The sequence below is a fragment of the Chrysoperla carnea genome, chromosome 3 (genome assembly GCF_905475395.1).
Source record: "Chrysoperla carnea chromosome 3, inChrCarn1.1, whole genome shotgun sequence".
Classification (NCBI taxonomy): domain Eukaryota; kingdom Metazoa; phylum Arthropoda; class Insecta; order Neuroptera; family Chrysopidae; genus Chrysoperla; species Chrysoperla carnea.
In genome coordinates this window covers 2,059,777-2,075,411 of record NC_058339.1, presented here as the reverse complement: position 1 = coordinate 2,075,411, position 15,635 = coordinate 2,059,777, and the positions used below count along the sequence as shown (strand labels likewise).

The 15,635-nt window shown below is 34.7% G+C and overlaps 1 protein-coding gene across 1 annotated transcript in view; it reads left to right on the top strand.

The window, feature by feature from the left end:
- Window positions 1–3,821: 3,821 nt before the first annotated feature.
- Window positions 3,822–15,635, top strand: part of LOC123294742 — a 157,367-nt gene continuing 145,553 nt past the window's right edge. Inside the window, exons 1-2 of the mRNA XM_044875875.1 lie at window positions 3,822–4,028; window positions 7,619–8,053. Coding sequence (XP_044731810.1) covers window positions 3,822–4,028; window positions 7,619–8,053 — 642 coding nt within the window. The remainder of the gene's footprint in view (window positions 4,029–7,618; window positions 8,054–15,635) is intronic.

Sequence of the window (15,635 nt, the reverse complement as noted above, 5' to 3'; positions counted from 1 at the left end):
CGCCTTAATTATCAAATTAAAGGGCGTAATTAGCACTTTTTAAAAATATATATGTTGTTATACTTAATCAGGAAATTATAACCACTAAATACTTCAAAATGTGTGTATTTTCGTCTGTTTCCTCCGAGCTTCTAAGCTACGTATCATAATTTGACAAATGAGGTATCGTTAGAAGCGTCTTTGTCACCCGCTGGTTATAGGCTATGTGGGGTAACATTAAATGTTATACGGTGCCCTCTAGACGACAAAAAAGCTTTGATAGCACTTTTAATATATATATATATATATATATATATATATATATATATATATATATATATCACGGTAAGGGAGCCCGTAACCCACACGTGACGCGTCCCCAGGTGGCGGATAGGGGAATGCTCTATATATATAAAATATAGAAATATATATATATATATATATATATATATATATATATACTGACCAGGATATATATATATATATATATATATATATATATATATATATATACTGACCGGGAAGCCTCCTTCTCAGGGGACATCCGGCACGATGCGGGGCTCGGACTAGTGTGTCAAGTCTAGAACATACCCGCTAAAACCTAACCTCTTGAGGATACTGCTTTGTACCCCGCGCGGAACCGCCGTCAGGCATTACTTCGCCCGGGGAAGACTGGCTTATTGCTGCCTACTTCACTGTTGTCGCTGTGGGCGTCTTCTTGGTCGATCTCCCTGGAGGATCTTCATCATTTGGGCCCCTGCATCGGCCACTGCCTTCCAGTTTTCCTCGCAACGAACCATCAGGCCAACGAGGTTTTCTGGCGTTCCATGGCACTGGAGAATAGAATCCAGTTCCGCTCTATCTGCGGCGAAGCGGGGGCACGAGAAGAAAATGTGCTCCGCCGTTTCATCTTCATTTGGGCAACGTGGACATGATGGTTCGAGGTCCAAACCGAATCTGCTGAGGTAGGCTCGGTAGTTGCCATGTCCGGTCAGCAACTGCGTGACATAGAAGTCCACTTCTCCGTGTTTTCTGCTGAGCCACATCGCGATGTCTGGGATCAGTAGGTATGTCCATCTCCCGTTTTCCGAGGCTTCCCAGCGCCGTTGCCACATTTCTATCGTGCGGCTTCTCTCTTCTGCTGCAGGTGACCTGGTGTCGTCAGTGTCACTCTGCCTTCGTTGGTAGATTCTTCGTCGCTCGTCCGCCAAGATGTCAATTGGCGGGAGACCAGCCACAACACACACAGCATCATAGAACACTGTGCGGTAAGCGCATGCGACGCGCAGTGCACTTCTTCTGTATACGCTGATCATTGGGCGAGCGTAGGAAGCAGTTTCCATAGCTGGCGCAATGACTGGCGCTGCGTATAGCAGAATGGAGCTGCTGACCGTGGAGAGGAGCTGTCTTCGGCTCTGTCGTGGACCTCCTGTGTTCGGCATTATCCAGGTCAATGCGTTCACCACCTTGGATGCTTTCTGGCTAGTTATTCGAAGATGTTCGTTGAACCGTAGCTTAGCGTCGATCTGGACGCCCAGGTATCTCAGCGACTTTTGAGATTCAATCTCGCAATCTCCGATGGAGAGGGTGATGGATTCATTTATTTTCCTGCCTGTTACTAGGACGACTTCTGTCTTGTGGTCGGCCAGTTGCAGTCCAACGGATGTAAGCCACTGGCGTACGCGAGACACTGCCCTGTTTGCTTTCCACGTGATCTCGTCTAGGTATTTGCCGACTACTACCACTGCCACATCGTCTGCAAAACCGACTGTTGTACAATCTTCAGGCATGGGCAGGTTCAGCACAGCGTCGTACATGATGTTCCACCGGAGAGGCCCAAGGACTGAACCCTGCGGGACACCACCGGTGACGTTGTACGATTGTTTTCTCGATTCCGTGTCATTGTTACAAATTGTTGGCAAACTAATTATAATTAATTAATTAGTAATAAATTGTACAATCAAAAATGTAAAATATCAAACTTTAAATCTGTCTGTGACGGTACATATTGTATTGAAAAGTTTACTCTGTCTGCGACTGTACCTTATTGTTTTTCAACTTTAGTTCTTTTTATTACCACCAGTCGGTACACAAAAAACACAGTTTAGTAACTTTTCAAGTACTCTCAGCCTCTTTTGGGTTTGAACTTTCACAAGAACAATATGTTGGAATAATTAATTTAAATTATTTATTCCAGCATGGCTTCACTTTATTTTTAACACACCTTTTAGTGTGTGGCAAAATAATTAAATTTATTAATTTTTAATATTTCTTTTTTTTAATTCTTTAATAAGAATTTATATTTATTTGCAATACGACAATGTTATCAAATATTTTGTGAAATGTCGTTTCATTAAAAAACGCACAGTTTGAAGAGTGTAGACAGACACTCTTCAATTATTTAAAATTGTGTAATTTAATATTGGTTTTTTCTACCTGTGTTTTTGTGACTTTTCGAATCCCATATGTGAGCACAGCCCCTTAAAAATGTAAATTGGGGAGCTGGATTCACAGTGATCGCAAATTACATACAGGAAACTTTTTTTTTTATTATATATTTTATATATAAGTTAATTTTCTTTATAAATTCATATCGAAAGATATTATTCAAAAACTTTGTATTTTGGTTTTAATTTCAACATGTAAAATTCATGTAAGTGTTAAAACAAGGCTGATGCCTTCTGAATTTATATTTTTCTTAAGTATGTATGTAAAGTCAAACATTTATATTTTTTTTGAATTAATCAAATAAACAAACTTTATAGTTTTTTTTATTTTAAACGTAGACTTTTTTTTTTATTTGTATTGTTAATACTTTCTGGGGGGTAATCGCCTTCGGCGTTATCTTTGGGCCTAGCACGCAGTTTGATCTGTTTCGGTTTTATTTTCAGACCGGGATGTTTCCCTTTAGTGACACTGTTTAATATTTCTTTTTTTTTGATTTGGTAAATATTAATCCGAGTGTTCTGGGGGTTGCGAGGAATTTTGGCTGAGGCTTACTTCTTGTTCTCGACGCAAGTCGAGAAACAATTAAGTATTTAAATTTAGGGAAGAGAAAAAATTCGTTTCTTTTTTTTTAATTTCCTCACCAAAACATTAATTCCCGCAACACTTGGTAGCGAGCGTATCACTTGGTAGTAGAGCGTTAAATGGTAACTTCGAGATCTACGTTTAGCGTATCACTTGTTAGCAGAGCTTCGAGATCTACGTTTTTTCTCACTACATTTGGTAGTGAGCGTAACACTTTTTTAGTTTTTTGCGTTATATCTGGTTACATTACTTTAAAAAAGAAATCTACGTTTAATTTTCTCTAAATTTTTTTTTTTGACTAGTAAAGTTTTCTTGTATGTAGTTTGTGGAATCACGTAAGTTGAATATTTTCGTATATAAATTTGAAATTTTGAAAATTAAAAAAATTTTTACGTAATATTGGATATTAATTAAAATAATATCTAATATTTTTTTTGGTATTTGTTCAAGGAATTGACATTATAAATCCAATTATATAACATTGACTAGTTTGAATTAATTAGATTTTGTTTTTGTCTTTTTACACATTTTATGTAATCTTAAAATATATTGCTATTTTGATTACCTTTATTGGTCTACTATTTAAGTTGTAAATCCAAATTTTATTTCATAGTTTTTTTTGTATGTTTCTTTATTGGCTATTTTTAAAAAAATTTTTTTTTATTTACATGAATATTTATTTTGAAACAAGTTCATATTTCATCAAAATTAATTCAAACGTTTGTAATTTTTACTTTGTTGAACTTTACTAATTTTTTTTTTTGTTTTCGTTTCGTTAATTTTTTTTTGAGGAAATCAAATAAAAGGGAAAAATGTCGTCTGACGACGAAGATTTTCGTGGTTTTCCAAAACCTGTTAAAGACGAAAAATACAACAATAAAAGAATTCAAACAGATTTTGATTTAGTGGACAAAGATGTTCAAGTATCAGTTCAACAAAAGGATAAGACAATACAATGTTTAATTGATCCTGTACCGTCAACGTCGTCTGAAACTATACAAGCAACAAAATATATTCATGTAGATCATTTAACACACATTATTTCATCAATAAATCAAAAGCTAAGTACCAAAAAACCACAAGATTTTAAATTTAGATTTGAATCTCTTACAAATAACATTAAAATTTTAGATTTATTTGATACAAGTTCAATTATTAATTTTATTATTGAAACCAATAGTGTTGTTTCATTAAGTTTAGTTGATGAAAATTCTCTTATTAAATTTTTAATTACAAAATGTAATTCAAATACAAAACACTTTTGGTCAAAGCAAATTTCAAATAATAAAACTTGGACTTATATTTCAAACATTTTATTATCTGAGTATATATCTCCTGCACAATTGCAAATTGCAATTGATAGATACATTAGAAGAAGACAACTTCCAAATGAAAAGTTTTCTGATTTCGTAACTGATATTTTGAAATACTCGCAAATACTAATGCCTAAAGAGGACATTAAAATAGTTATACAAATTATATTTGCCCATGTTAATCAGAAAACCTTTAATTTGATTAAATTGCTTCCAATTCCTGAAACTTTAGTTTCCTTAAATTCTTTTGTAAGAAATTTACAAGAAATAATAACAAGAGAAAATGCATTTAATAAATTTAACTTGTATCAAAATAGAGTACAGAATAGTTTTAATGATCAAAATTCTAGTTTGGTTAATATTGAACAAAATGTTCAAAATGTTCAAAATGTTAAGGATCTTAAGCCTGAAACTACAGGGCAAAATGATAAAAAAGCTTCTGTTCAGATAGCAAAATCAAATTTAAATAAAAGTAAATCTATATTTTGTGTTTATTGTAAACGATCAGGACACAAAATTCAACAATGTATAAAATTAGCCAATAGAGACACATCAAGTTCAAAAAACTTGAACCATGCCACACACTAGGTTCTTCAAAAAATGCATCTTCGATGCCCTTAATTTATGTTTCTGTGAACAATATTAAAATATTATCTCTTTTAGATTCGGGATCAACTATAAATGTGATTTCTAGAAAAATGTTTAGTAAATTAAAAATTAAGAAAGTTATTTATGAAGATGAAAAAATTACTGTTACATTACCGGGATCAAATTATGTAGCTATGAAGAAGAAGGTTACGTTACATGTCAAGATTAGTAATTTCAGCTGGAATTTAGAATTTTACTTAATGGAAAAATCCATTTTTGATATGATTATTGGAGCACCGTCTCTCAACAAATGTGGTATGATTTTAGATTTATGTAATAACAAAGTATTTTTTAATTCATTTAGAAATATTGAAATTCCTTTTGAAAAAAATTGCACACAATTTTTCGTTAATATTATTTGTGAATTACCACTAAATTTGTCAGTAAAGGATAAAGAATTTATGGATTCATTATATAAAAAGTATAAGACAGTATTTTCTGAAATTCCTGGCCGAGCAAAAAATTATGAATATCATATTAAACTTAAAGATGATACACCAGTTTATAAAACTGCATATTTTTTACCAAAAGATAAATCTTTACTCTTAAAGCAACATTTAGATGAGCTTTTGAAATTAAATATTATAGTTCCTAGCCAGTTTAGTTATGCATCTCCTGTGTTTTTTGTTAAAAAACAGGATGGTTTTCGCATGGTAGCTGACTATAGGTTCGTTAATAAAAAAATTGTGTTTGATCCGATTTCAAATGTATCGATCAATCACATATTTTCTAGTCTAGGAGGCGCAAAAGTGTTTTCTATCTTGGATATGTCAAAAAGCTTTTATCAGTGTAGCTTGAGTAAAGAGAGCAGAGATGTTACTGCTATTAATACGCAATGGGGACAATTTTCTTTTGTTTGTTGTCCGTTTGGACTTAATATTAGTTCTCAATGCTTATATCGTTTTCTAATTAAAGAATTTAACGATTTGTTGAATGTGTGTATCTTAATTTATTACGATGATATTATAGTTTTTTCAAGCTCGATTGATGGTCATAAAATTCATTTAAACCAGGTATTAAGTAGATTTAAAAAACTTAATTTAACTTTAAATCCAAATAAAAATAAATTTTTTATGGCACGTCTAAAAATTCTTGGCCATATTATATCATCAGAAGGTAGACGTCCTAATCCTGACAAAATTAGTGCTATTTGTGACATGCCAATTCCAAAAAATATAAAAGAATTACAAAAATTTATCGGAATGGCAGCGTTTTTTGCTCGCTATATTGAGCATTTTAGTTCTATTGTTGCACCTTTGAATGAATTAAAAAAGAAAAATGTTCAATTTAAAATAACTGATGTACATGTCGAGGCTATTTCTAAATTAAAAAAAGCTTTAACGTCTGCACCAATTTTGAAATTTCCTATTTTTGATGATAAGTATCCCTTTGTTGTGAGAACGGATGCGTCATCTGTTGGCCTAGGAGCCGTTTTATTGCAAAATATTAATGGGAATTTACACCCAATTGAATATTGTTCTAGAAAATTAAATCCCGCTGAAATGAGATATTCCGCTTATGAGTTAGAGCTTTTAGCTGTAATTTTTTCATTAAATACTTTTAGTGACTACCTTGTCGATAGACATTTTTTCTTAGAAACCGATAACAATGCTTTAGTGTATCTTTTTAATTCACCACAAAAATTTAACAAACTTTCGAGATGGATTTTGACACTGTCAAAATTCAATTTTACACCGAAACATATTAAGGGCATAGATAATACTGCAGCAGATTGTTTATCTAGATTGTTTTCGAATGGCAATTTCTCTACAAATAATTTTTTATTAAAAAATGATAATGGTAGTAATTATTCGGGTGAAGATCCATCTTTAGTTGACAATAATAATTTGGTCAAGGATGAATCTTTACAAAACGACCCGGTTTTTCTATTAAATACTTTAGTTACTGAACCTCAGGGTTTTCTTTCAATTAAGCTTGCACAAGAGAATTGTAATCAGTGTAAATTCATAATGGATCAATTAAAAAATGGCCATAATGTTAATAACTTTTCACTTAAAGACGGTCTTTTGCTGCGCGAAGTTGGACGAAATAAATTGAAACGAATAATTCTACCAGATTCAATGCTTGAATATGTCATTAAATATTATCATAATTCTTTATATGGTCAGCATGGTGCTGTAACTAAAACTTATAGAGAAATTGCCAAAAGATTTTATCATAATTTATTATATAAAAAAGTTGTAGAATTTATTAAAAATTGTACAGTTTGTCAACAATTTAAACCTTATAATAAAAATACGAATGTGCACACAAAGTCAACGGTTCCCACTGGTATTTGGGATAAACTTTACATAGACTTTATCGGTCCTTTAATTCCATCTTTGGATGGTGGAATGAAATATATTTTAGTTATTCTTGATTCATTTAGTAAATTTGCTATTACATACTCTACACGTAGGGCAACGGCGGAAGTGGTTATTAAATTTCTTCATAAAACTTTTATGCAATTTGGTTACCCTGCATGTGTTGTTAGTGATAATGCCAAATGTTTTGTGGCCCAAAAATACAAAAATTTTTTATTCAATCATGGTGTTAGAGCAGCTTATATTTCAAGCTATCACGCATGTGCTAATATGTCAGAGAGATTAAATAGAAATTTAAAAATTAATATGGCGTGTATTATAAAGCAATATGCCTTGGAGCATAAAGCTTGGACTAAAGTTTTACCATATTTTACCTTTCAATATAACAATAGTTATCATACTTCTATTGGAACTTCTCCAGTCGAAATTTTTTTTAAACGACGTTTAAATAACACCTTGGATTTAGGGCTAGAAACTTATAATTATTTTACGGCAGATAAACCACCAACACATGAAGAGGTTAAACAAGCATTAGTTAAAATGAATCAAATTATAAATAAACGTAAAGGTAATACTGTAGATGTTAAATACAGGGTGGATCAGATAGTCTGTGTGAAGCTTCCTAAGTATCGTGCGACCTTTGATACTGACAGTAAATTTCAACCTAGATATTCAGGTCCAAAAAGAATTTTACGTTTTACTGGACCAGTGTCGGTCGAGCTTTTTGACGAGAATGATAATACTTTATCTCGTGTGCATGTTAGTCACCTGAAGCCCTATCAACCACAAATAGTGCAAAATTAATTTTTTTTTTATCTCTTCTCTCTCCGCTTTATTCTCTTTTTCTTTATTCTTCGAATTTTTTTAGGGCGGGGGAGTGTTACAAATTGTTGGCAAACTAATTATAATTAATTAATTAGTAATAAATTGTACAATCAAAAATGTAAAATATCAAACTTTAAATCTGTCTGTGACGGTACATATTGTATTGAAAAGTTTACTCTGTCTGCGACTGTACCTTATTGTTTTTCAACTTTAGTTCTTTTTATTACCACCAGTCGGTACACAAAAAACACAGTTTAGTAACTTTTCAAGTACTCTCAGCCTCTTTTGGGTTTGAACTTTCACAAGAACAATATGTTGGAATAATTAATTTAAATTATTTATTCCAGCATGGCCTCACTTTATTTTTAACACACCTTTTAGTCTGTGGCAAAATAATTAAATTTATTAATTTTTAATATTTCTTTTTTTTAATTCTTTAATAAGAATTTATATTTATTTGCAATACGACAATGTTATCAAATATTTTGTGAAATGTCGTTTCATTAAAAAACGCACAGTTTGAAGAGTGTAGACAGACACTCTTCAATTATTTAAAATTGTGTAATTTAATATTGGTTTTTTCTACCTGTGTTTTTGTGACTTTTCGAATCCCATATGTGAGCACAGCCCCTTAAAAATGTAAATTGGGGAGCTGGATTCACAGTGATCGCAAATTACATACAGGAAACTTTTTTTTTTATTATATATTTTATATATAAGTTAATTTTCTTTATAAATTCATATCGAAAGATATTATTCAAAAACTTTGTATTTTGGTTTTAATTTCAACATGTAAAATTCATGTAAGTGTTAAAACAAGGCTGATGCCTTCTGAATTTATATTTTTCTTAAGTATGTATGTAAAGTCAAACATTTATATTTTTTTTGAATTAATCAAATAAACAAACTTTATAGTTTTTTTTATTTTAAACGTAGACTTTTTTTTTTATTTGTATTGTTAATACTTTCTGGGGGGTAATCGCCTTCGGCGTTATCTTTGGGCCTAGCACGCAGTTTGATCTGTTTCGGTTTTATTTTCAGACCGGGATGTTTCCCTTTAGTGACACTGTTTAATATTTCTTTTTTTTTGATTTGGTAAATATTAATCCGAGTGTTCTGGGGGTTGCGAGGAATTTTGGCTGAGGCTTACTTCTTGTTCTCGACGCAAGTCGAGAAACAATTAAGTATTTAAATTTAGGGAAGAGAAAAAATTCGTTTCTTTTTTTTTAATTTCCTCACCAAAACATTAATTCCCGCAACATCATAAAAAAGGACACGGTTCGAGAAATAACTGCCGATGATTCGCAGCAAATATGCTGGAACGTGCAACTGCTGGAGAGCGTTCAAGATACAGTCCCATCTGGCCGAGTTGAACGCATTCTTGACGTCGAGGGTCACAATTGCGCAGTATTTTTTCGTGCCTGTGGTCCAACTTCTTCCGGAGATCGCCTCTCTGGCGATGCCAACGACCTTTTCCACGGCATCGACTGTGGATCTGGCTTTGCGAAAGCCGTATTGGTTCTCAGAGAGGCCCTGGTCACTCTCACTGAAGACTTCTAGATGGTTAGCAATGATCCTCTCTAGTACCTTACCTCCTGTGTCCAGTAGGCAGATCGGGCGATAGGATGAAGGCTCATCCGGTGGTTTGTCACCCTTTGGTAGCAGGACCAAGTGCTGTCTCTTCCAGCAGTCTGGAAAGTTACCTTCTCCGATGCAAGCGTTGTAGACATTGAGGAACATGTCTGGCCTTTGCTTGATGGCGGCTTTGAGAGCTTGATGTTTGGGATACCGTCCGGTCCGGGAGCTTTCGTGTCCCCGATCTTCTGGCCGGCTCTCTTCAGTTTTTCCAACGTCACTGGTGGCACGTCGCGGATATCGTCTTCGGTCGAATCTGTCCTCGCCGTATGGACTCCTGGTTGTAGGGGAAATAGCGTCCTCACTATCCTGTCTAGAAACTCCGGGTTTGATGGTGACCCAGATCCTTGTCTACGCAGCTTAGCCATGACCAACTTGTAGGGTCTCCCCCTTCTGCGGTTATTCGCTCGCCTCGTCATCGACGCATCACACGCCCTGGTCAGGGTAGCCATGAGGTATGCGACCTTTGCAACCGATGATCCTTCTGGCACGTTGGCTTCTTCCAGCATCACTTCGAAAGTCTCTCGATCGAACGAGCGTGGGTTCCAGGTTCTCCGTCCAAGATCACCCGGGTCTCGCTGCATACGAGAGGATGCTACTTCAAAGATGATGGCCTGATGGTCGCTATGCGTGTAGTGGTCGCTGACCTTCCACGATACGGCGCGTGGTACCAGGCTCTCACTTCCGAATGTTACGTCGATGATTGAGTTGTTGCCGTTCTTCGATAATGTTGGAGTCGACCCTTTGTTCAAAATGACCAAGTCCAGCGTGGAGAAATTGTCAAGGACGTCTGCTCCTCTCTGGTTGGTCAGTCTGCTGCCCCAGTCAGTGGCCCAGGCATTGAAGTCACCAGCAATGATTGCTGGTCTTCTTCCTCGCAGTTCTCCTACTATCTCGTCAAGCAGACGCAGAAATTCGGCGTGAGAGGCACTCGGCCGGGCGTATACACTGCAGATATACGTGTCCGATACCTTAGCCCACACGAATCCTTCCCGCTCCGTTGCTTGGATCTCCTGGACAAAGAGGCCCTTGCGAAACCAGAGAGCGGCCTTGCCAGAGCTATCTCGGAGCCATGATCTCGTACCTTGAATGTCTCGGTATTGCTCGCAGAGAATCGCAGCGTCGATGTTCTCCTCGTGAACCGACTGCCAGAAGAGATCTTGAGCTGCCTCACAGTGGTTGAGGTTGAGTTGCAAAAACCTCATCTTCTTTTTCGATTGGACTCTTTGACGGCCCGTTGGTAGGCAGGGCAGGAGTAGGTGCCTGTTTTGTGGGTCATCGCTGTTTCTCCTTCGCACACGATGCACCTGTACAATTTCTCTGTACAGGCCTTGGCAGTATGGGTCTCACTACCGCATCTGAAGCACTGTTTTGAACGGTCTGGGCCTTGGCAGGACCGTGCCAAATGGCCAAAGTCCAAGCACTTGTAGCACCTCGGGATGACGTCTTTTTCTCTTGCTCTGCTGTACACCCATCCTACCCGCAGTTTGCCTTTCAGCAAGATAGCTTTCGCAAGCTTTGCTTGCAGAACCAGTACAGCGGTCTGTGTTCCTCTGTACGCTTTCCGGATGGACTTTACAGCACTTACGTCCACTTTCTCTGCTTCATCGATCTGCGACTTGATGGCTTCGCAGATATCCTCAGCCGTCGTCAACTCGTCTAAGTCCTTCAATTCGATGGCCATCATATCGGTCCGACTAATGACTTCTGCTGTGTCCTTGAGTTTCCTCTCGACTGTTGAGCGTAGTTCGCTCATTTTGTCGTGCGCCTTCTTGTCTAAAACCAGCACCAGGTTTTCCTTCGTGTCTTTGTAAACCTTGGTCACGCTATCTCCAAGTTCCTTCAGTTCTGAGTCGTTCTTCAGCGACTTAAGGATGGCAGCGTACGAATTTCCCTCCTTGGCCTTTACGACTAGAGTGTCGGGTCGTATTGGTCTCGCTACTTTGCGTTGACGAGTCTTCGGCTTCTTCTGCTCCTTGGGTTTTTCGGACACAGCTTTGGTTGTCTGGGGCGTGCCTGCCCCATGCCGCTTCGGTTGTTTAACCTTTTGCTTTCTCGCCTTCTTGAATTGCCTCTGCGAGCGATCTCTTCTTGTTCTGAGACGCTGCCGAATCGTTTTGCTCGATCTCTGGTACCAGGTATGACTCACCTGGTTTTGGAGACCATTGACTCTCCGAATCTCGTGTCATGCTCGATGGCTCTCGGTTCCGGATTTCCGGCTTCTCAATCAGAGAAATAGCCAGTTCCGCCATGTCGAAGGTATTCTCCAGGGTTTTCATCTTCCGGACTAATTCCTTGCTCACATTCGACTTCGAGTATGTGAGGGCTGTGAGGTCATCTAAGACATTCCTCAGTCGATGAAGTGCAGCTACACTCTTATCCATCTCCTTGCTAGTTGCATCGGGCGCCACGCTGATGCTCTTGCTCCAGTGCCATGGTGAGGCGACTCTATCAGTCACGATCCCCCTTTTCGGCGTGTTCGTCTCCTTCTGGAAGGATTGCTGTCCTTCAGTATTGCGAGGAAAACTGGAAGGCAGTGGCCGATGCAGCGGCCAAAATGATAAAGATCCTCCAGGGAGATCGACCAAGAAGACGCCCACAGCGACAACAGTGAAGTAGGCAGCAATAAGCCAGTCCTCCCCGGGCGAAGTTATGCCTGACGGCGGTTCCGCGCGGGGTATAAAGGAGTATCCTCAAGAGTCCGAGCCCCGCACCGTGCCGGATGTCCCCTGAGAAGGAGACTTCCCGGTCAGTGCAGCCATGCATTTCCCCCTCTTGATATAAAAAAAAAAATATATATATATATATATATATATATCGCGAAATTATAACCCTAAAATGGTTTAAATAAAATAAAGTTCGAAAACAAAAACCCGATAATTCTAGAACCGCGCTCTTATAAGTTGGAAAAGAAGAAAATATTTTCATTTGAAATTGTTATGATAAGTAAAATTGTCATTTCTCGGGACCTCTTTTCGGTTCAGGGGACCTAGTTTTCATACTTTTAAGAGCGTGATTCTAGAATTGTCGAGGTTTTAGAACTTTATTTATTATATATACTTTTATAGTATATATTATCATAAAGGGTAGATTTCTACTCTTTATTATTAAAATTTAACTGTCATTTAACTTTAATATTTGGATTTAATATAACTTGCATAATATATATACGTTTATTATACGTTATAAGGTATGATTATTTGTTAACTCCCAAATGATTCATTATATAAAAGCGGATATGAAAGTAGAGTCTGTAAAGTTATCCATAGTGTAGGATGTATAAAATTTTATAATAATTTTATAACTCGCACATCGAAGTATGAATATGATAATATGATGATTTTATATATATAAATGACGACAACAAAGTTTTTTTTGTAGTATTCGCTTACAAATTAAATCAATTTACAATCAATTATTGGTCTTTGATAATTCCCTCTATATTCTAAAGTGACTAATTTAATGAGTTTGGTATATATATATATATATATATATATATATATATATATCAAGCGTCAGAAAAACGGAGGTTAAACCCCCATTATATATTATATATATATATATATATATATATATATATATATATATATATATATATATATATATATATATATAATATATAATGGGGGTTTAACCTCCGTTTTTCTGACGCTTGATATATATATATATATATATATATATATATATATATATATATATCAAGCGTCAGAAAAACGGAGGTTAAACCCCCATTATATATTATATATATGTATATATAATATATAATGGGGGTTTAACCTCCGTTTTTCTGTATATATATATATATATATATATATCAAGCGTCAGAAAAACGGAGGTAAATATATTATATATAAATAAACCCCCATTATATATTATATATATATATATATATATATATATATATATATATATATATATATATATATATATATAAAATATATAATGGGGGTTTAACCTCCGTTTTTCTGACGCTTTATATATATATATATATATATATATATATATATATATATATATATATATATATATATATATATATATATATATACCAAACTCATTAAATTAGTCACTTTAGAATATAGAGGGAATTATCAAAGACCAATAATTGATTGCAAATTGATTTAATTTGTAAGCGAATACTACAAAAAAAACTTTGTTGTCGTCATTTATATATATAAAATCATCATATTATCATATTCATACTTCGATGTGCGAGTTATAAAATTATTATAAAATTTTATACATCCTACACTATGGATAACTTTACAGACTCTACTTTCATATCCGCTTTTATATAATGAATCATTTGGGAGTTAACAAATAATCATACCTTATAACGTATAATAAACGTATATATATTATGCAAGTTATATTAAATCCAAATATTAAAGTTAAATGACAGTTAAATTTTAATAATAAAGAGTAGAAATCTACCCTTTATGATAATATATACTATAAAAGTATATATAATAAATAAAGTTCTAAAACCTCGACAATTCTAGAATCACCTCTGTGAATCGCCTCTGTGATTAGGCAAGCGTCAGAAAAACGGAGGTTAAACCCCCATTATATATTATATTCTAAAGTGACTAATTTAATGAGTTTGGTATATATATATATATATATATATATATATATATATATATATATATATATATATATATATATCAAGCGTCAGAAAAACGGAGGTTAAACCCCCATTATATATTATATATATATATATATATATATAATGGGGGTTTAACCTCCGTTTTTCTGACGCTTGATATATATATATATATATATATATATATATATATATATATATATATATATATATATATATATACCCAACTCATTAAATTAGTCACTTTAGAATATAATGTATAATGGGGGTTTAACCCCCGTTTTTCTGACGCTTGCCTAATCACAGAGGCCACCCACATCATTATTTGTTAATCTTTATTTATTCCATTACAAACAATTTTTACAATTACATTTTTGATGTGGGTGGAGTCGGTTACTTCGTTCTTGTCCAAGCGACGACAATGTGATCAATTTTGCTATCCCATTAAATAAATTGTTCACACTGCCGCAGCCTGGATTCGAACCCGCAACCTAAGCCTAAATAGTCGAACGTTCTAAAACTAGCGCCTTAGACCGCTCGGCCATTTAGGCTATTATGTCAACGACCATACTATGTTAAAAACACTGGTTCTCGTCCGATCACCAAAGTTAAGTAATATCAGGCAGTATTAGTACCGACATAGTTGTCTTTAATATATATATATATAAACCACTGTGTTGTCCTTAATATATATATATATATATATATATATATATAGTTCAATATTTAAAGACTACAGACCAAAAACAGCAAAAATGAAGGATATACAAAAAACAAAACAAAAAATTAATTCATTTATATAATATAAAAATAAAAAACATATCAGATAAAGATTAATATAAAAAATTGCAATTTCAAAAACAAAAGGTACAAAATTGAGTATGACGTAGTCACTCGTTCAGAACGAACGCTCTTGAACATAGTACAGTTTTGAGGAAATTAAAAATATTTTTGACATAACTTATATCACTACTAATTTCAAGCAACTCTAGAAGGCTCGGGGTTTGACCATCCCATCTTATAGAAGATGGGAAGCATCTACTTGCATATGAATAAACGGGACACAGAAGTAATCGCGTTAGCCTCAGTGTCAATAACGTTAACAATACTGCCGATTGTCAGTCTAAGCCTAGACCTTCCACATGTACGTAATTGACAAAAGATCCTCAAAAATGAAATGGGAAAGTTTGAAGTTAAATATGCACGAGTTCCCCAATGATATTCAAAATTATGGTAAACTAGGCTATAACTGGAGGATTTAGTTCTGTCTATATC